The sequence below is a fragment of the Anastrepha ludens genome, chromosome 3 (genome assembly GCF_028408465.1).
Source record: "Anastrepha ludens isolate Willacy chromosome 3, idAnaLude1.1, whole genome shotgun sequence".
NCBI lineage: Eukaryota > Metazoa > Arthropoda > Insecta > Diptera > Tephritidae > Anastrepha > Anastrepha ludens.
In genome coordinates this window covers 10000001-10023340 of record NC_071499.1, presented here as the reverse complement: position 1 = coordinate 10023340, position 23340 = coordinate 10000001, and the positions used below count along the sequence as shown (strand labels likewise).

The following is a 23340-nucleotide window of genomic DNA, read 5'->3' as shown; positions in this document are numbered from 1 at the left end:
TAACCCTTCAATGACTACTGGTCACACGTAATACTTATAAAAATAATTGCAAAGTGCTTTACTTCCTACCTTATTTTTGTAGAAGGCTGAAGAAAATTATATCAACCTCATAATTTCCTAGAGTTCTAGTGTGGAACATAGGGCCACAACGAATTTCTTCCATTCGGGTCTGTTTTGCGCCAAGCGTTTAACTTCCTTCCAGCAGTCGTTCCCAGGTATTCGCAGGTCTTCCACGTCTGTTGCTTCCTTGGGGGTTCCAGTCAATGGCGGCCCTTGTTAAGTCACCATTTCCTCTGCGTAGAACATGGCAAATCCAGCCATATTATCTCTTTCGGATCTCTAATAGTATTGACTTGTGCCGGGTTCTGGCCCATAAGTCAGCATTTGGGATAATATTTGGCCAGAATATTTTGAGAATTTATCGAAGGCATCTGTTAACAAAAACTTGTAATGAGCTTATATCAGCAGACGTCGCATGCCGCCTTGTTTCACAAACATAAAGTAAAGTCGCTTTTACGTTGGAGTTAAAACTTCGTAGTTTTGTGCGCCGTGAAATGTGGATTGGACTTCCCTTCCCTTAAAAACCTGTGGGTTGCTACTGGAACGATGGGCCTCGCGTCAACTCAGCGAGCGCTGGGCTAGTGCGCAAATGTGCAAAGTCGCGAGGTCCTTCTGGCCGCGGGTAAATCGGGGGTGCTCGAGGGAACTTCTAAGGCTAACAAAGCCATAGCTATCGAATTTGGTAGGTATCCTCACCGGACACTGTCCGTTAGGTGAGGCTTGGCATTTCGTCAAGCCCTTTCTGCAGAAGCTGTCTGGAGGATGAGATGGAATCATCTCAGTACCTTCTTCTCAGCTGCCTGCTCTCGTCGGGCCAAGGTTTAAACATCTGGGCTCACACTTTTTCGCTACACCCGCGGATATTGCGGACTTAAATATCACAAATCTTATGAAATTCATCAGCAGCTTGAAGCGGTTAACACAAACGTAAATCGTCACTCGTTGGTCGTCATCCTCAAATCCTCTAATCCAAGCCTTGGACTCTGTCTGGTTCCTCCCCTTTCCTGTTCCCCTTTTAATTTTTTGTCCAAGTGGGCTCTTCGCAAGGGCAGCCATTTAACCTAACTTAACCTAACCAAATTGCTTGCAGAGCGCCAAATGCCATCATAGCTTTCTTTATTCGGCTTCTGATGTCATCGCTCGCACTTCCAGAGGCCGATACAATGCTGCCTAATTAGCAGAAAGATTTTAAATCTTTGAGGTCGATATTAAAAATTGACACATTTTGCGTATTTTCTGTTTTTAGATGCATGACTTTGGTTTTGTGGACTTTGATCTTCAGGCTGGCTTTCTCTGGGGCTACTCGCACGGCTTGAATCTTCGCTGCCGTGTCAGGATAGATGTGGGATAGAAGATAGATGTTATTTGCATAGTCAAGATCCGCTAGGCGCCCTTGCAGTTCTCAAGTAATACCGCCTCCAGATGATAGGGCGCTTTTCATGACAACGCCCAAAGCAATGTTAAAGAGAAGTGGCGAGAGAACGCGTCCTTGTCGTACACCTGTTAATATTTTGAGCTTGTGACTCAGAAGTTTTTCATGCATTACCCAACACCTTGCGTCCATGTAAAGTGTCTCGATGAGTTGAATCAATTTCCATGGGACCCCTTTTCACTTGAGGGCGTTACGAATAGCGACGTGATGTAAAGTAACGAACGCTTTTTATATAACTGGTCATTATTTACTTTAATTTTCTGGCTCAACAACCGTATACGCGATTTCGGTCAAGTTTAACGGAACGCACCAATCCTTTATTTCCCGTGCTAACCGACGCCAGTTGGACACACAAAATGAAAATTTATCTTTCAAAAACAAAGGAGGCATTCCTCTTTCTCTGCTAACACTAATAGATACCGCATCGAATATTTTCAGAGTAGGAGAGTGCGTAGTCATTCATATGACATGACCTGTCCGGCGGAGCCACTGGATATTTATTTCCTGCGCTATGTTTATGTGGTCAACGTGCAGGTAGTGTTCATAAATCGTTCGTATAATCTTTCCCTCACACACTTCAAGGCCCCCTAATCGGTTGTTATCATCGTTTAAGATTCTACGCCGTGCAAAAGGTTTGTGATTTTTGTTTGTCGACCTTGCTGGTTACTTAATTCATAGAGTCAAGGGAGATTTCCCATTAGATTTCAAGGCTGACGTTATTATTGGTATTAATAAAAAGCAGCCCCTTACTACTTCAAAACTATAACTGTGGCGTGGAGGTACTTTGTCTTGTCGTTGCTCACCATCAGAGCCAACCGTTTTGCTCTTTTACCCAGGTTAAAGTGCGGGCTCAAAACCTAATGGAGGTATGAAACATCAAATGATGAAAAATGATTTTTCTGATAGCAGTCACCTCTCGGCGGGCAATGACAAATCTACGAGTGTATTTCTGCGATCAAAGCAGCTCATAAAAAACCATCATCAAATGTCCAAATTATATGTATACCGCCTTCATCAAAAAGTTCACGGAATATATTCTGAAAATTCAAAATCCATTTTTTTACTCAAAAGTGATATTATCGCCTTCAACTGCAACACACTTATGTCAGCATTTGATCCAAGCCATTAGAGCCGTCTTCGATTCTTCGATTACTTCCTTTCGGCTCTTAAAACGCGTTCCCCGTAGTGGTTTTTTGACTTGATCAAACAGCAAAAAATGCTAGGAGCCATAACAGGTGAATTCGATAGCTGTTAAATGGTATGGACACAAATTCACGTATAATAATGGCACTGTGTGACGGTGCGTTTTCATGGCACAAAATTTACCAGTTGTTTTCCCACCAATCCTTTCTTTTTGGTAAATTGCTTCTCGTAAATGTCTCATAATACCCAAATAGTAGTTCTTATTAGCTGTCTGACCTTCTGGCGAAAATTCGTGGCGTACAATACCGTTGTGATCCATACAAACAGGTATCCAACGCTATCTTTTTTGACTGAAAACGACGTGGTTTTTTGGTCTAGGTTCGATCGGAGCTCTCTACTCACTCGCCAGATGTCTGGACTGCCTGTCGTACTCATAAATCCACGTCTCGTCTCCAGTAATGATGCGTTTGATGAATGTTGGGTCGCACTCAGCCTTGCAAATCATGTCTTTGGCGATATTAACTCGGTCCATTTTTTGCATGAAATTCAAATACTTTGGGACCAACTCTACGGCAATATGGTGCAAAGCCAAATTATTAGCTACAATGTCCTGAACGGATCCATAAGCAATGTTTAAGTCCTTTGTCAGTTCTCTAATTGTTAATTTGCGGTTATTGACTAACTTTTCTTTCACTTTATTGATGTTGTCATTAGTTTTCGAAGTCGACGGTGGACTCACGATCTCTTCTGAAACGTTAATATCACTAGTACCTAAATGGTTGTTTTCTTAAAGCATCAGTACCGAAACATCAGTACCAATATTTCTAAGGTTTTCAATGGTGCGGAATCCATTTTTAAAACTGTAAAAAATCGAAAACACGTGCAGAGGTAGATTTACTCAAGACGGCGTAACTTTTACAAATCTCGAGCGATGGCGATACAATTTGGTAGGAATGTTAATCATAGATGTGGTAACCTAACAAAAAACAAAAAAACAGATATCAAATCAGTTGACTCAGAGCATCATCTGGCGGGTGTTCTGTTTTTCTCATAGCTCTCTCAAATTGCCTACTTCAATGCATTTATTCTATCCATCTCGTAATAACTCTACTTTGATTCTTTGCACAGAATGTGGTGGTGTGCTGAGCAGTAGGAATGGTGTAATCACTTCACCTAATTATCCGCTTAATTATCCACCGGAGTCGAGGTGTGAATGGACTATCGAAGTAACGCCACATCATTCAATCACCCTGACTTTAGAAGAAATCGAAATGGAAAGCTATTTCTCCTGTGAAATGGACTTTGTAGAGGCTTACGAGGGTGCCAACAGTGACGACGAAACACCAGCAGAGGAGGGTAAACTCTTGTTCAAGGAGTGTGACTTGTCGGAAACAGCGCAGAATGAATGGGTTACCACTACCAATACGGCGATAGTGCGCTTTGAGAGCGATGACAGCATAGAGTCGAAGGGGTTCAAGTTGAGCTTCAAGGAGGTAAATTGCAATTCCTATGTAAATGTATATTCAATTATTTGAAAACATGCATCTGTTTATAAATAGAATTGCGGTCAACGCATTGAAATTGGTGAAGATGATATGGATTATATCGCAGTCAGGCGCAATGCGGTTACAAATGAAACTTGCGTGTGGCATTTGATAGCAAAGGATCTTAGCAAACACATACAATTCATACCCACACATGTGCAACTGAGTCCACTGGTAGCAATGTCGGCGCCGACAGAGGAGGATTGCATCGATCAAGGGGTTAAGGTAAATGGAAGGAATGCAGTAATTTTCGTGTAAATAACTCCATGCTTGCCTTGCAAACGTTAGATATATGACGGCGCGGACGAAACTGGTGCATTGCGTGCCAGATTTTGCAGATCACATCCACCAAATATTATTTCTAATGGAAATGCCCTCACCATCGTGGTGCCACTGAATGTTACCACAGAATTTGAGGGCTATTACCTATTGATGGATAATTGGTGCGGTGGTTATTACGCATCGTTGAGAGGAACATTTGCTTCACCCTACTATCCCTCCTCATATCCGGTGAATATTAATTGCGAATGGAATATTGAAGTGAGTGAAGGCAACTCGATTGTACTGACAATTGAATCACTTGATTTGGAAGAATCAGAGGGCTGCAATAAAGACTATCTGGAGGTGCGTGACTCAAGTGAAAGTGGTCGTTTGCTTGGGTTATTCTGTAGTACGAATATACCACCACCCATAATTGGTGCTCAATCAATGTGGTTGAAATTTGGCAGCGATAATGATGGTGTGGGCAATGGTTTCTTGATATCCTATAACTATGGTAAGTAGACTTCAAATGAGAGTGTGTGCATGTAATTTATATATAAATAAATAAATCCTTCCCGTTTCGCTAGCAACACACAATGAGATCAATGGCACAAATGGCACAATAGAGTCGCCGCATTACCCTACCAAATTCCATGCAGATGACCCTTACAGCTGGCGTATAACAGTCCACAAAGACTATGTGCTGGTGGTACAAATACATCATATCGTAGATGTGGATATACCATTTATTAAGGTTAGTACTGTACGAAAAAAAAAAAATTATGTTCTGAGTGCAAACGTCAATAAATACGTTCATGGCATGTTTATTGACTTCAAGGGGGCATTTGATTACCTGCGCTGAGATCGAGTGTTGCAACAACTGGAGGGGCTTGGATGTCCGGAGATTGCTCTGTGACGGAGTTAGTTTTCGGGCAGGAAAGCCTCCTTAGTGGGTATGTGTGGAAGTATGGAGATTGGGGTGATTCGAGTCCCTTTGATGATGATGGATTCCCTACTTCGACAGTTAGAACCTCTCTGTAAATGTTGTGCGTATGCGAACGACCTTCTCATTTTAGCGGCGTGCCGGGCACGTGTGGATCGGGAAAGATTGAATGGCCAACTTATTACAGTTGCTCACAATTGGCGGTTAGATGTGAGGGTTGACATATCGATGGACAAAGCGGGGACAATGCTGCTTAAGGGATTTTCCCTTAGCTTGAGTTTCCTCCGTATAAGACATGGGCACCTGCGAATGTCGGATGCAGTCAGACATTACGAATCTTGTGTGTGTGGGGATTAGTTAGACAGATGGACGGTATGATGTGAGTGTGTAGTCTCCACCCGTCGGAATATCAAATTGTTAGGACAGTATGCGCGTGAAGTATTCAGACGGTGAAGGAATTTTTAGATGTTCAGTTGATTAGCTGGAGGTTTGAGTGTGCAGTTGTGGGATTTGGGGTATGTGCACCAGTCCAAAGCTGTATGAAAGCTCAATTGGTAGTAGTCTTGGCTACGAAGTCTTATTGGAGACTTAAATCTGGTACCTCGGAGAACGTGAGCCCTCGGAGATTGCTCCGACCGGTTCTTGAGGACGACCCATCGGGAAGTAGCATGGTGGTTGTGGTTTAACATCAAAATGCGGGTAGAGCCTTTTTGGCTCGATTTGGAGGTGCATTGCAACCGGGTGCCGGATCCATAGTACGGCGGAGTTGTAGATAGGGGTCGAATCTCCCCAAGGTGGTTAGACACACTGGCAATTGGTACCGTTGTCGTTCGTTGTCCTTTTGAGTGCCACTTTTTCTAATTGGCGCGATAACCGCTTTCGAGATTTTGGCCTAGTTTAACGGAGTGAAGCCATGTCCTTCTCTACCTGATCTTTCCAACGCAGAGGATGCATTCCTCTTCCTCTGTTACCACTAGCTGATACCGCAGCGAGTACTTTCAGAGCCGGAGTGTTTGTACGCATGAGGACCACATGACCCAGCCACAAAGGCATTCAGGGCATTTGTATACTTAGTATCCTACAAAGTAGATATCAGTTGCCTTGAGGGCCACAATTGGTAAAGAGGTGGACTTTCACCCTATAATCGTTTTGCAAAATCAATTTCGTCGTACTATGTTATCGTCTGGTGTAACTCGCTGGAGGGCACGGCGGTGCTTAAGAAGCTGGGGATAGTCCAAATGTTTGCCCTTATTCAATCAGCAGGACGCTTTAGACTACTTCTGCTCTAGCACAGACTTAGCGGCTCGAGCTATAAGATTGACTTGGAGACAGAGCTTGATGAACTTGTGCACGCATTGCTCGAAGTTGGACGAAACGTTGGGTGGGAATATTCTGCGAGCTCAAGCTCAAGTTCAGACTACCAAACCTCTAATGCATAATGCCGCTATAAAATAAGCAGTTGAGTAGCTACTCACTAGTGTAACAAGTCTCAGTAAACTTAACATTTATTCCTGGTAATTAAAGTCCTGAGTGTGCTCGAAACTAGTAGGGAAATGCCAGAATTCTCTTTCGACCGCATTAGGATACTTTGAAATTAAGTTAAGAAATTAAATTAAGGCATGGTAGGAGAAAATGCTCAACTAATAAGCTAGCTAGACATGAGACCAGTGAGGTGGTCTCTGCAAAATGTGTGAATGGGGTTTTGTTGACTACCGGTGGTATGCTCCTGGAAAGGTGGGCTTCGTGTGAACTCATCAAGCGCTTGACACTACTTTAGAAAGTCGCGAGGTCGTTCTGGCCAAGAGTGGATAGGAGGTGCTCCATGGAACTTCTGAAACGAACAAAGCCGCAGCTGCCGAGTATTGTGAGTGTTCTTTCTGAACTTTGTCCGTTACGCATCTATGACGTAGCTGACTGGATGATCTCGGGGAGTTATTCACACCTTCCTTAGCTGTCTTGGGGAATAGTTCACCTGGTAATAAATGGTGGCCTCACATGTAGAGAGAAGTGCTTTGAGATAACTTCAACAATAGGGTGAACTAAAGCTGTAGGTTTGTGCTAAGATGCAACTCAAATGCCAGCCTAAAAAATAGGACTATTAATTCAAAGCGCGTGGGTTTGGTTCCAACCTAATAATGACTCGCGAAGACGTTATACGATGAAAATGCGGCGTAGGGAAGGAAGAGAGAAACTATACGAAAGATTATCAAACTTTCGAGATCCGCACTGCCAATTCTAAATCTTTTTATATCCCATTTTATATTTTATTTGCCAATCTTATTAGTAGATGTTAATATTTTTCTTTTTTAACAGTTCTTCGACGGTTATTCAGATATTGGACTCCAGATCGATTATTCAAATACGAATTTCGTCCGTTCAAGCACAAATATACTGTACATCAAAGCTTCGCGTGGTCCCTTCAAATTCGAATGGTCTACACTCTCCAAGGAGGAATTGAAAAATAATCAAACCCTGGAAGAAAATGCTGCAATTTGTGGCAAGAATATTTATTCTATAAATACCGGTTTATTGGTTTTTGTAAACTCGCCTGGTTATCCTAACGGTTATGCCAGCTCCCTGAACTGCAGTTGGCTTCTAATGCCAACGAATCCTGCCACTCATGTTACGCTACAAATGACTAAGGTCGATTTGGAAGATATGGCCGAATGTGCTGCAGATTACGTCACAGTATCTGCTAGTAATGATCTACAAAGTTGGCAGGAGTTGGACCGATTATGTAAAAAACCCGATAACGTGCAAAAAGACTACCATGGCACACCTTATCTGAAGCTCAACTTCGTCACCGACTTCAGTGTCAATAAGACGGGTTTCTCAGCAAGATCAAGAGTTGGCTGCGGCTCAGAGATGACTGCTAGACAAGCTTTAGTTAATATTACAAATTTAGTGAGTGGCATAAACAATTTCCAAACGGACTGCGTCTGGAAAATACAAGTACGTCAAAGCCGACGTATACGCATACGATTTGTGGAGTCTTATCTTGCGCCGGATAGCCAATCGAATATATGTCGCGCCTACTTTTTGGTACGCAATGGCTTGGCAGAAGACTCCCCCTTCCTCGGCAAGGGCAAATATTGTGAGAATAATATCACGGATCTATTGGAGACCACTTCTAATCGTGCATTTATAAAATTTTCACGTACCTCCTTCCCACGTTTCAGAGCCGCTTTCTATTATGAAGAAATAAGTCACGAGTGTTCGGATGTGTTGGTTCTAGCAGAGGGCACACGTTTGGACCAAGAGAAAACCATAAATTCGCCCAATTATCCCAACATACCAAATCCGCATTCGGAATGCATTTGGCGGGTGGAGGCACCAGCGCATCATATAATCGCCGTGGAGTTTAAAGATGAGTTCGATTTGGCAACGTCGGATAGTCAGACAGAGGCTTGTGATCGTGAATATGTGCAGCTCAATGATGGTGCGACCGAGCTAATGCCTATGATCGGCATCTTCTGTGGCAAAAAGAAACCGAACATGAAGTATACGAGTGGTAATGTTTTACGTGTAAAATATTTTACCGATATCTCAGAGCCACATGTGGGCTTTAAGGCCATAGTTTCGATTGGCCGTTGCGGCGGTTCATACTATGAGAATCAAGGTGAAATAAACTCACCAGATTTTTCTCTACTAAATAATGCTCACGATTTCGAGTGTGTATACACAATCGAAGTGGATGGTGGTAGTACAATTAAATTTATTGTAGAAAATATGGAATTGCCCGACACGGAGGAGTGTGCGCACGGCAGCCACTTGGAGCTGCAAGAGATCGTTACGTACGATGGTTCAGATAACGTTACAGATACGTTACGCATTTGTGGCAACCGCAAGGATAAAGCGTACATTGTTGAAACAAATAAATTGGTTGTGCGTTATCACATTCAGAGCGCTAATTCGTCACCACACACTTTCAAGCTCACATATTCTGCTATCGGCACACGTTGCGGCGAGACGATAAATGCGAATCGCGGCACACTCTATACACCGGGCTATCCGCAGGGTGTCAGTCGGCCGACACATTGCTCCTGGCACATACGCGTACCGAAAGGTAAGCGCGTCAAGGTCGAGATCATCGATTTCGATACCGGTGCGCCGTTAAATACAACTAACTCGTTCGGCCATATGAGCTCCTTCCGTGGACGACTTAGCTTCGCTAATGATTTCGAAATGCAATCGATTATTGCGCGCGTCTCGAATAACCCACCAGCAGTGATCTACTCCACGGACAACACAATGGGTATTGATGCATTTTTGCTTTCGTTCAGTCAACATCGTGGCTTCAGATTGCGTTTCTCCTCGAATGAGGACTCACAGGTGTGCCGCCATAATTTCGATTTGATGGATGTTGAAGGCGCAGTGAGTTTCAGTCGCCACAGCGATACCGATATCTACTGCAATTATGCACTCAAAATGCAAGACAATGAAACATTATCGTTACAAGTGGAACGTTACGAAAAGAACTTTACAAGTCCTCTGTACTCATCGCTTTGCAGCTTTGTGACGCCTTTGAAGTTGGAATTGAACGTGCAACAAATAGTGCCTGATCTTTTATGTAAAAATGAGACCCAAGCCGTTGTTCGGCTACCTTATCCAATTACAATGAAATTGATGGGCAACAGACGTAACAGACTCATCAACTTGGATTTGAAGTACAAAGTTTATAAATGCGGTGGCATACGTTCGATTTACACCGATCTAAATATTACACAGCCGGAAATGGGCAATTATACCGGCGTATTGGAGTGCGCTTGGGCAGTGTGGCCCGATCACGAGTTCAGTGTGGATGACACAGAAGATCTTGATTACTGGGCTGCTGGCATACAGATCGAAGTTTCGTTGTCAACAGATTTCAAGGGCTCATGTGAGGAGCAGTATCTAATTGTGTATGGTGGACCGAATCAGAATTACCCCCATTTGGGACGCTTTTGCACACAATCCTCCATGGATAATATGGTTGTGGAGCGCGGTGTATTTATTGAGTATTACACGCGCAACTATGAGACCCAGTCCAAATTCAATTTGTCCATGAAACAGGGCAGCGGTTGTGGTGGTAAACTCACGTATCCATATCGACCCATATCGTTTAGTGATCAATACAAGAATAATATTGAATGCGTGTGGGAATTAACAACGGATCCTGGTTTTCATATTGGACTCTATTTCACTGAACGTTTCTTTATTGAATCAAGTAAGGATTGCACAAAAGATTATTTGTTGGTGCAGCAGAGGACGACGGTGAATGGCACTTGGCAAGATCTGGGCAGATATTGTGGGCGTGAACCGCCGCAATCAGTGAATAGCACAACAACGGAGATGCGCCTAATTTTCCGCACAGATGCGGAGACGGTGGGTGATGGCTTTACGGCAAATTTCGAACGCAATTGTGGTGGTATTCTATACGCGACAAGTGAGTCGCAGCACATGACCAGTCCCGGCTATCCGTGGCGTTATGAAAACAATTTGATGTGCAATTATACCATTGTGCAGGAGCAGAAAACTAAGACTGGCGTGATGATGCAGTTCTTGGACTTCGAGGTGGAAGAACCACCAATTACACGTTGTCTCTTCGATAATGTTACAGTCGCCACGTACTACGATGATATGCCGCCAGAGGAGACTATACTTTGTGGCACCAAACGTTCCCATGAGTTCCGTGGTGACAAAATTTCTGTGATTTTACGCACGGACCATTCATTTTCATCCAAGGGTTTTAAGTTCGCCTACAGTAATAATATATGTGGCTACACAATTCATAACTCGACGGTGATAGAGACGCCCCGTCATTATAAAGATGGTACTTTTCCACCAAACAGTGAATGCAATTGGAATCTAACTGCACCAAATGACTACAAGATACTCATCAAGTTTGAGTATTTTGACTACGAGAGCGATGCAACGTGTGACTTTGACGGCGTCGAGGTTTACAAGTCGCTTTTGCCAGTCGAGGACCAACGTATTGCCAAATTCTGTGGCAACCTTACTGGCCTCATACCACCATTGCATATTGCCGGAAATCGTGCATTAATACACACCTATACAGACCGGAGCATTGACTCGATGGGCTTCAAAGCGCTCATCACATTCCTGCCAAATTGTGATGAGAAAGTCTATCTTGGCGCAGACAATTCGACTTACGAACTCAACAAATACGCGAGCGGCTACTCGAATAACTTGGATTGTGCGCACATATTTACAACCACACATGGCAGACAATTATTTGTAGATTTCAATAGTTTTCATATCGAGGAAAGCGAGAATTGTCAGGATGATTTCTTAGAAGTGCGCGATGGTGGCGGTCCGTTCGGTGACTTGATTGGTACATTTTGCGGTCATGTGGATCCACATAGACTTATGTCTTCAGGTAATACATTATTTATGCGCTTCGTTAGTGACTCGTCGGGCGCAAGTGCTGGCTTTAGCGCGAAAATAACATCTTTACCCAAGATATGTGGCAATGTGGAGTTAGAGGTCAAGGGCAAAGAGGTGAGTGGGATGTGAGCGTGTTGTTTTAGTAGCACAAACTCAATATGTTAACTTTTTTTTGGCAGAAATTGGTTATAAATTCGCCGAATGAAGCAAATCAACTTTATGGCAAGCAGTTGAATTGCTTGTGGAAAGTCAAAAGTGCAAGAACAATACATTTGAAGTTTGAACGCTTCGATTTGGAAGGCACCAACGCCACAGGCAGATGTGGTGGAGACACACTGAGAATTTATAACAAAGAAGTAAGTTATATTCTATATCCACGGAGCCTTAACTGCAGTGTATGCTTAACTATAACACACGGGCTGAAAAGTCCCGGGCTTAACAAAGAAAACACGATTTTTGTTCAAAATTAGCTTTATTCATCAAACTAATTTCCATCAAGAACAACGCAATCATACCACCGCCGCTCTAGGATTTCAATACCATTTTTGTAGACCTTTCATTTTTATTTAATTTATCTTTTTCCTCCTCAGTTTCGGCGATAACCTTTTTCTTCTTCTTCTTAATTGGCGCTATAACCGCTTACGCGATTTTGGCCGAGTTTAACAAAGCGCGCCAGTCGTTTCTTTCTCGTGCTAACCGGCGCCAGTTGGACACACCAAGTGAAGCCAAGTCCTTCTCCACCTGATCTTTCCAACGCAGAGGAGGCCGCCCTCTTCCTCTGCTACCACCAGCTGGTACCGCATCGAATACTTTCAAAGCCGGAGCGTTTGTATCCATTCGGACGACATGACCCAGCCAACGTAGCCGCTGGATCTTTATTCGCTGCGCTATGTCTATGTCGTCGTAAAGCTCATACAGCTCATCGTTCCATCGTCTGCGATATTCGCTGTTGCCAACGTGCAAAGGTCCAAAAATCTTACGCAGAATCTTTCTCTCGAACACTCCAAGCGTCGCTTCATCGGATGTTGTCATCGTCCAAGCTTCTGCGCCATACGTTAGGACGGGCATGATGAGAGTCTTGTAGAGTGTTAGTTTTGTTCGTCGAGAGAGGACTTTACTACTCAATTGCCTACTTAGTCCAAAGTAGCACTTGTTGGCAAGAGAGATTCTACGTTGGATTTCAAGGCTGACATTGTTATCGGTGTTAATGCTGGTTCCTAAATAGACGAAGTCTTTTACAACCTCAAAATTATAACTGTCAACAGTGACGTGGGTGCCGATACGCGAGTGCGCCGACTGTTTGTTTGAAGACAGGAGGTACTTCGTTTTGTCCTCGTTCACCACCAGACCCATTCGCTAACCTTTTTACTCGAGCGCAATATAGGCGAGCAGTTTTTTTTAGATCTGCGAACAACTCGTAAGGCCTGGGAGCCAAATCTGGCGAATACGGTGGATGTGGGAGCCATTCGAAGTTCAATTCATGTAGTTTTGTCATTGTTTTGATTGACTTGTGCCTCGATGCGTTTTCTAATGATGACACACAATTTTTTTCTTTGCCATATGCGGACATTTCTTTGCAATTTCTGCCTTCAAACGCTCCAATATATAATATTCATTGTTGATGGTATTTCCCTTCTCAAGATAGTCGATAAATATTACGCCAGTTATATCCCAAAATATCGAGGACATAACCTTTCCAGCTGATTGTTGTGCATTTGGGCACTTTCGACGAGGCTCACCAGTTGCTGTCCACTCAGATGACGATCGTTTTGATTCTGGAGTGAATTCATGGATCATCGTTTTATCAATTGTCCTCCTTCCAAAGAGGAATGGGATAACGGGCTTATTGTTAAGAAAAGTGATATAAACATCTATACAAATGTCTAGACAACAAAGTAGGTGGAGGGGTTTACTCCGATAAACTTGGAGTTAGCCAATCATTTCGGCAACCTGATCATTGCAGTGTATTTCAGGCGGAAGTCACTGCCATAAAAGAGGAACTTACGGTAATAAAAACGTGCACAAATGAAGTCTTCGTATACTCGGACAGTCAAGCGGCAATAAAACACACGCGTCAAAAACAGTCTTAGAATGTTTTAAACTTCTAAATTACGTACCTAAGTGCTACAAAGTGCACCTTATTTGGTGTCAGGCCATAGAAATATAGCAGGGAACTGCAAGGCAGATTGACTTGCTCGAACCGGAACAACGCTCGATCTCCAACCGAATAAGACGCCAATACCTTTGCCTATAGCCATTTGTAAATTACTTATATATAGGGAAACCCTTAAAAAAGGTAAATACAAGTTGGCAAAACCTCACATGCGAACTAAGCAGACAGACATGGCCGAAATAGAACAGCGGTCGATCGAAAAACGTGTTAAGATTTAACAGAGAAGCTATAAGAAAAATGATAGGGGTATTAACTGGTCATTGTTTAATAGGCAGCCACGCTAGGAGATTAGGACTCCCGTACTTCGATTTCTGTAGAAGCTGTCTTAATACAGAAGAAGAGGAAACAGTCAGGCAACTTTTATGTGAATGTGAAAGCTTAGCTATGAAGAGGCTGCGCACTCTTGATACGGCATTTTTAACCGATGTAGCGGACATAACGCATCTAAAACTAACGAAGCTCTGTTCGTTTATTAAAGCTAACGGATGGTTTGAAAAAGAACACGTAGGGTAAGGATAAGCTCCAGTAGTATCACAATGGATCTGCGAAAGGTCTAAGTGTGTCGTTACGAAAAGTACCCAACCTACCTATCTACCTACCTAGCGTCAAGCTCAGCACAATAACTCACGAACTAATGAGTGGAATATCACGAAATTGCAACAGCTGTCGTTTTAAGGTTAGCACTAACTGAAAAAGAGGCGAATGAAATAACACTGTATGTATGTGTTAGGCCCGGGACTTTTCAGCCCACATGTTGTAATTGAAATTTGAATTGGTCGAGCCAAGGAGCACTAAGAGATTTGATGGCTCCCAAAACACTCAGGCTAAAAAGCCCATTGTATATAGAGCTCTGGAAAGAGGGTAAACAGTTAACGGGGGAAGGAGAAAAGTATCAGACAAGGAGGTAGAAAGAGTAGAGACAGAGGCAGAGACAGACGCAGAGACAGAGACAGAGACAAAAACAGACACAGAGACAGAGACAGATACAGAGACAGATACAGAGACAGAGAGAGGGGCAAAGACAGAGGTAGTTAGGCCTGTGAAAATTTTCCAGATTTTTTGGTAAATCTGAAAATATCCTCCAGTTTTAGACAACGAATATTACTCAATTCCACGACATTTGATCCCAAAATTCGTAGTCTTGCTCTACCAAAGGCAGGACACTCACAATGAAATCGCTCAGTGCTATCCGCCTCCTCCAAGCAAAACAGGCACATCGGGTCCTCAATGATTCCAATGGTGGTCATATGCTGACCCCATGGGTTGTGCCCTGTAATAATGCCGATCATCAGCCGAATGTCTTTCCTTCCAAGTTTTAGTAGAAAGTTTGACAGTTTTCTGTCCATGTGTTAGTTAAATAAAGAATTGAAATGCTCAAATTACTTTGCAACTGTTGTTGCCTGCGTAGAATTGACTTTTCAAATAGAGTTAACTTAACTTTACTGGCCTTAAGGCAAATTTTATATTATTAATCAAATTTTTTTTACGAGCTGCTTTTAGACGTAACCAGATAGCTGTAACAATGCAGACCAAATAGGAATTATCAATTAGGTTTTATGTGGCAGAATTTCTTTAAAAAAATAAATTTTTCTTAAATTTTTAGTATAAATATATATTTTCTGTAATAAATGGAGTAAAAAAGTGCAGAGAAATGCTAAAAAGCAAATCATAAAAATGCGTTTTGGAGCTCTAGTAGACATCTATTGATGGTGAACAAAAATCAGCTGTTTAAGTTAACGTTAGAAACGCTTGATATTTCTGAAACCTAACAGTACTCTCAACTGCCGTTAAGTTCTTGGTGGAAAAAGACAATTAGTATTGGAAAAATATGTTACGCAACTTAAAATTAATCATACAAATGACATTTTTCCAACTATAGGACGCCGATAAAATTGAAAAAGGCTACGGCACTGAGTTCGTTTTCAATGGTCAAAGGGGTAGCGTTGATTGGAGTAATTTTGCAATCGATTTCGTTTACTGTGGCAATCACTTGCCCGATGATTTCTTCTCTACGGGCAACACATTAATTATTAAATTCCAGACTGACGATGAAATCGAAAAAACCGGCTTCAGCATAAGCGCCTTTGCTGTGGAAGGTATGCCATTCAAAAAATTTTCCTGTGTGTCCACTTTCAATCACTCCTTTTATATTTATATTTATATTTATTACTTTCTTTCTTCATGTCAAGGCTGCTTCCGCAACTTTACCGGCACTCAAGGTCGCATTCAAATCTCCGAAACGGCAGAAGAGTGTGACGTCTACATCGAAGCCCCTCAAAACTACACACTTAGCCTTTATTATGCGGATGTGACATTTGCCGAGTATGCCTGCGAAAAAGAACATATCGAAGTTTTTAATGCCTATACGAATAGTTCGTTGCAAAAGATTTGCTCGTACACCGGCAATGATAAGGCGCTTTTCTCCACCACCAACAAGTTGCGTTTGCATTTCAAAATGAGTGGCTACTATACGAAATTCGAGACTACTTATTTGGCTAGCCGTGATGGTGTTGGATGTGGTGGGAATTTATACAATAATCGTGGCACCATCGTTAATCCATTCTATCCGAATAATGTGCGAAATAATTCGGATTGCCGTTGGAATATACGGGTGCCAGGAAATTTGTATGTGTTGTTGCACTTCGAAGGTAAGATTTTATAAATTTTAGTAAACATGAACGAGGGAATTTCAGCACATACATATGCAAGGTGAAGTCCAAAATAAACAAGTCTGAGCTAGAATAGAAACGAAAGGAGCTTTGTTCTGATAACTTCGAGTTAATTTATTTAAATGAGTCCTCTTTGGCCTCGATACACTATTTGACGCGATCTAAAAGCTTTTCGGAAGAGTGTTTCAGGTCATTGGCCGGAAAGTCCCTCAGGATGTCGGTAAAATCCTTTTATATGGCCTCTACGGAAGCAAGACGTTTTCTTTTCATGGCCAAATACAAATTTCCGAATAGGTAGAAGTCATAGAGAGCCATATCAGGCGAATACGGTGAGTGATTGATGGTTAAAATGCTATATCTAGTCAAAAAGTCAGCCACAAGAGTGGATCGATGAGATGGTGCATTGTCATGCAATAGGCGCCAGCTTCCTCCTTCGCGGTATTCAGGGCGAATGCGACGAATGCGCTGCAACAAACGATGCGATTCAAAACGCCAAGATAGAAAATTGCATTGACGGTTTGGCCAGTTGGCACGACCTACTTGAGGACAATTGGAATCATAAACAAAATTAGCATCGACTTGATTTTTGACTTCGCCAAACGCGATTTTTTGGGTAGCGGCTCGTCTGGGGTCTTCTATACGGCACTTTGACGCTTAGTTTCAGGTTCATGTAGGAAACACCACGTTTCATCACCAGTTACAATGTTGTAAAGGAAGTTCTCGTCTTTTCTCGCCTATTTAATGAGGTCTTTCGGATGTTAAATTCAGAGCAATTTGTGGTCCTCATCCAACTTATGGGAAATGAAACGTGCACAGATCTTTCGTAATCCCAAATCATCATTAAAATGAGATAAATCGATGTTTTGTTTTCCGATTCCATAAATTTCAACGATGATTTCGGTTCATTTTAGATAAAATTAGGAACATTTTCGATGTAGTTTTCGGTGATTACTGGTTTAGGGCGGGCCGGCCCGTATGTTCATTGACATTTATGTCCTCACAACCATCTCTGAAACGTGTAAAGATAGACAATCATTGCTATACACTTTTTTTTATCAGTTCAAATGTATCGATAAACGTTTTACCGATTTTAATAAAAAAATTGATATTAGCTATTTGATCGAAACTAATTTTTGTACCGATAAGACAAACATGCTGACACTTTAGAGGCAATAACTTCACTTCCACCTAACGGAATGTCACTAAGCTTTCACTCGGAGTCAGTTAGGGATGCAACTTCCAACGCACTGACTCATTAAAAAGATGGCGCCATCAAAAACATTTTAATGACGCCTGTCTTGTTTATTTTGGCTTTACCTTAGGGTGCATACAAAAAAAAAAAAAAACCAATCGGTACTGTTTTCCCATCGGAAAAAGACTTCCGCTCTAAAATATTTCGAAAAACTTCGAGAGTTCACTGAGCTGTCCCCATATACGAAAGTGCTTTAAAAAATCGTGTTTCTGTTTTATAAATAAAATTACGTTTTTAAATACAGTAAGTAGTGTGAATATCAGTATTAAAATGCGCTAATGCTTCTACCCAAATGTAAAACCTAATTTCGAAATATTTCGACCGCAGCACCATCTAGCGTGTGCATATGCTGAAAAATAATTCATGTAATGTATCTAAGTCACTAAACCACATTTTAGAGATTAATTGAGAAATTAATTCAGGTTAATATTTTAAGCATTGTATTTAATTTCCGATCTGTATTACTGAAATGCATTTCATAATTTTCATTCTTAACTCTACCAAAAATTGACAGTAAGTTTTTTTTATTCCTAAAAATTTGAAAAGAAACTTGGGTTGATATGGTTTTCGTAGGGGCATACGTGCATTACCAGACTAGATTCATAATTAAATACTATTTTATATTACAAAATCCAGCAAGGCGGGGAGTAAATCATACTACATATAATGCGAGACAATTTTTCGCTGCCATACCTCTAACAGTGTGAAGAAGGGCATAATGGGTTTTCATAACAAAAGTATGAAAAAAGGACTATTCACTGGCTAAGTCCTTTAGACCAATGAGTCTCACCTCTTTTATATTGAAAGCAATGGAGAAGATTATTGATAATGAAATCGGATCAAACACTCTTCGTATAACCCCTCTCCATCAAATCCAGGATGCGTACAGGGCAGGAAGATCTACGAATACTACTCTGTATGAGCTATGTACGGAGATCCAGAGTACCTTTGACTGTGAGGAAACAGTTCTCTGTGCCCTCCTCGATATCGCACACTAAGGAAGAGAAACGTGCAGAGACTCATCTACAGATGGATAGAGTACCTGCTACACATAAGGACTCCTTAAACCGCAAGAGCGGACAGTACTATCCAGCTATAAACAATTAAGGGGTGTTTGCAGGCGGTGGGGGTCTTATAACCCCTCCTGTGGAGCCTATTAGTTGACGATCTGCTTCCCTTGCTGATAAGCAATCAAATCCGCTGTCGGGGATTTGCAGATGACGTTGTAATTATAACGAGAGGTAAGTTTCGGGAGAGGAAAAGTGATGCCATCTAAAAACATGGAATTGCTAAGGCTGCAGCTTCCACTCATCCAGCTACCCAGAGATGATATCACAAAAGTCTTCAAATTCGAAAAGAAGTACAGAATTGAACTGGACGATAAGATAAACTGGAGTATACCTATATTTGAAAGGAAACTCCAGAAGTGTTCCCTGCACTGGTACACAGATGGCTCGAATACCCCAGAAGGGACAGGCGCTGGAATATGCGGCCCCAGAACTAAGCGTACAGTGCCGATGTGTAGTTTTTCAAGCATCTTGTAAGCAGTGTATGTCTATGACAAGCGATCAACTTAGACAAGAATTTTCGGAATGAGCGAATTGCCATTCTGAGCGATAGTCAGGCGGAACTCAATGCTATATCCTCCTGTGTGAGATTAAGTTCCCACTGGTCCGTATCAAGAAGCTGAATATGTAAGGGACGCACCATCGCATACGGCTAATTTGGGTTCCAAGACACACGGGTATAATTGGGATCGAAATAGAGGACGGATTGATGAGAGAGGTTGCGGCCTAGTCATTAATAGGTCCTGAGTCCTTCCTTGCTATGGCACAACACATCATCGTTGAGAAGCTTAGGAGTGAAGGGCTAAGGCGGCCAAAGGAGGTTAGTTGCCACCAAGCTATCGGGCTACGCCAGGCGAAATCTTTACTGGGGAGGTACAACCAAAAGAGGTTTAGAAAACTCATAACCCTCCACAAGGTTAAATTGGGAATGCTCACGGGCATTCTCGGAGGCCACTGCAGACTCCCTAGTCTGCTGCACATGATCGAGATATGGTCTACTGACTTTTGTCGTGTCTGCGACCGATTTCAGGAGACTTCAATGCGCCTTCTCATCCAACGCAGCGCTATAGCGCGGGAAATTTGAGATGTCTTGGCCATTTGCAGCCGGAAGAAAGGCAAAAATGCTCAGTGCAACCCAGCTCTGTCTTAAGTTTAATAAGGGAACAGGATCTGTATGAGGTACTGTGATGAGTAGAGGGCACAAAAGCCCATGAGGCCGATGTGCAAACCTCGTAGAAAATCTAATCTAATTTTTTTTTAAATATAATATTGTAATAAAAATCATCATGCGCTCAGTTATGCTCACCATTGTATGAACATTAACATAATTTCACATGAATATGTGCTTCTGATTTGTTAGCAAGATTTTTTATTAGTATTTTTTCAATCAATAAAAAAAAAAAATGGATAAATATTTATTTGCGTTAAAACTGTGACTCCGCTATATAATAATTAATGAAGCTTATCTATTTATATTTACATTTAATATTAAATACATATATATAATATTTGCATTCTCTTCCCCCAACAGTTTTCGATCTTGGCACCAAGAACACTTGCCATTCAGATTATTTGGAAATTATTGAACCCAGTAGCGATGGCTCGGAATCGGTTGTGCGACGCTTTTGTGGCGAGGTAAATTAAATTTTCGATTTTTTTGTATTTACATTTTTTTAAATATTCTTTGATCATTCAGGATAATCCAAAAATGTATAAAAGCGAAGGCAGTACACTTTCCATACGCTTCCATAAAACGCTCAACTACGATGGCACTGGCTGGGTCATAAACTTCCAAGGAGTCTACTCAAATTATAGGATTCCCGAGTACATGTTAATGTAATGTGGCTAAGTTAGTGGTGGTGGTGCAGGTGTTGTCTGAGCCACACAGCCGAGACCCAATTAGCTCAAAGATGCCATTTTGATACACCACTTGTAGAACCACTGCTTTGACAGTGGACTTGCATAGAATTAAATAAATATTGTATTTGTGTAATACGCATGTAATTAGAAATTATTTATAAAAAATGAAAAAAAAAATTAAATAAAAATGAAAAAGTTGATAAAATAAATGAAAATCTTAAATTTCGTATGTTCAAATATAAAAATTGAGCTCATTAAAATATTGTGTAGTATGTACACTATGGCTTCCACTGAATAAGTGCGGTCAGTCTATGGAGGTCGCATATGCAAGAAATTACTAGCAGCACTCATCTCATACAAACAGAAGCAAGTCCTGTAGTCACCGATCGTCAATGTTTATCTTATATAATATATTGGTAGGCCCATGCAACATATTTTTTTGACGGGTTGTGTCCAAATGCCCTTTGTAATGTGCTAAACCTCATGCCTTGATATTCTTGTTTGCTGCAGCGGGCCAGATAGGTAGGAATTTTTCTCGGAATTTTTCCATCACCAAAATATAATTTTATAAATTAGTACAAGGAAGTCTCAAATTGCAATTAGCTAGCACTTGATTTGAGCCATCGATTATTACGATAGCTATCACTCAAGGCAATACTATCAAAACTGCTTAAGTAGAATTTTATGGCTAGATGTATGTTAGAACACAGAATTACCGCATTTGTGTAACTGAGAATCCAAGAGTAATTCATCTAAAAATAAAAAAATAAAAAAATAAATAATTGGCGCGTACACTGTGGTGGCCGAGCTCCTCCTTCTATTTGTGGTGTGCGTCTTGATGTTGTTCCACAAATGGAGGGACCTACAGTTTCAAGCCGACTCCGAACGGCAGATATTTTTATGAGGAGCTTTTTCATGGCAGAAATACACTCGGAGGTTTGCCATTGCCTGCCGAGGGGCGACCGCTATTAGAAAAATGTTTTTATTAATTTTGCTTTCACCGAGATTCGAACCAACGACCTCTCTGTGAATTACGAAATGGTAATCACGCACCAACCCATTCGGCTACGGCGGCCGCCGTAACATCTAACTCCCATTAATTAATCGATGCAGAGGTTTTGAAGCGGTTGTTAGAGCTACTACACCTTCTCGGCATGACTGGTACGTTGCCAGATCTGTGGTAAATGAGGCCGCCATTCGATTTGCCATCAAATCTTTTGGCGGCTACAAGTCGCCCGGACCAGATGGCATATATCCTGTGATGCTGAAGGAAGGTGCAGAGTCGGTGACAGCAGCCTTGAAGAAAATCTTCTCTGCATGTCTGGCATTGGCCTATATATAATACTACGCTCTTGGAGGATGGTGAGGGTCGCCTTCATCCCAAAGGTTCGAAGGGATGACTACACCAGCCCCGAAAGCTTTAGACTCCTCAGCATGACTTCTTTCATGCTGAAAAGTGTCCAACGACAGGTGGAATTGCGCATAAGTCAGAAGTCGCTGAAGGCTCACCCTCTGTCTCCATTTCAGCATGCCTATCAAAGCGGAAAATCCTGCGAGTCGGCACTGCAAAACCTTGTTGCTAGGGTAGAGCTGAACATCGATAGGAGGGACTACGCTGTGGGCATCTTTTTAGACATTCCCCCTGATTGATAATACAATTTTCGACAGTATGTACAGCTCTTCTAGTAGACACGGCGTAGACCGGGTGCTAGTGAATTGGATTCGTTCGATGCTGGTCCAAAAAATCGTCCCGATGCGAGCAGAGGTGTCCTCTTCACTAGAAGGAGGAAGCTTGATGGACTCGTTCTGCCTAAGCTAAAAGGAGTCTCATCAGACATCCAAAGCACTGATAGCCTTCTGGCGGGGCAAGGGTGTTTTTACAAAAACGTGAGGTCTTTCTCCTACCAAGGTGCTATAGATCTACACGGCTATGATAAGACCAATTATCACCTATGCATCAGTGGTCCCTCTCGTGGGAGTCAGGAGGACCTTATCGAGACTACAACGCACTGTGGCCATCTGACGCGTCGGAGATTTTACGACTACTTCAAACCCGGCATTAGATGCTCTGATTAGTCTACCATCACTTGATATTTTCATCCATAAGAGGTCTTGAAGGTCATCTGCAGGCTGAAACACAATGGGAATTGGTACGGCCGCTGTCCGGCATTGGACAACAGAGTAAGCGTATACAACGATCCTCGCCATGCCCTTGGACTGCATGCCATCCAGAGTCGTGCTTGACAAGAGATACAGTGTGGTGCTGCCTGAGGCTAAAATTTGGTCGGAAAACACTGTTTTCGCATTTTCACGGATGGCTCTAGGACCGAGAATGGCTCCGGCTCTAGGGTCTACGCGGAATCCAGCGGAGTTGTATACTGTTCAAGAAGCGATGAAATTTGTTGTGGAAAACAGATGGAGAGGTAGATCTATATGTGTCTGCAGCGATAGCCCAGCTGCGCTCATGGCCCTTCAACCATTTCAAGGGTAGTCGAGACCTGTAAATTCAGGCTGAACTATGTCGGTAGACATAATAGCTTGATGCTAAC

The 23340-nt window shown here is 42.1% G+C and overlaps 1 protein-coding gene across 1 annotated transcript in view; it reads left to right on the top strand.

The window, feature by feature from the left end:
* LOC128856998 (cubilin homolog) overlaps nucleotides 1-21019 on the top strand; it is a 37645-nt gene extending 16626 nt beyond the window's left edge. Inside the window, exons 14-23 of the mRNA XM_054092496.1 lie at nucleotides 3764-4128; nucleotides 4195-4404; nucleotides 4468-4954; nucleotides 5028-5194; nucleotides 7697-11884; nucleotides 11950-12126; nucleotides 15823-16039; nucleotides 16133-16591; nucleotides 20463-20566; nucleotides 20628-21019. Coding sequence (XP_053948471.1) covers nucleotides 3764-4128; nucleotides 4195-4404; nucleotides 4468-4954; nucleotides 5028-5194; nucleotides 7697-11884; nucleotides 11950-12126; nucleotides 15823-16039; nucleotides 16133-16591; nucleotides 20463-20566; nucleotides 20628-20771 — 6518 coding nt within the window. The 3' untranslated portion in view covers nucleotides 20772-21019. The remainder of the gene's footprint in view (nucleotides 1-3763; nucleotides 4129-4194; nucleotides 4405-4467; nucleotides 4955-5027; nucleotides 5195-7696; nucleotides 11885-11949; nucleotides 12127-15822; nucleotides 16040-16132; nucleotides 16592-20462; nucleotides 20567-20627) is intronic.
* Nucleotides 21020-23340: the final 2321 nt, after the last annotated feature.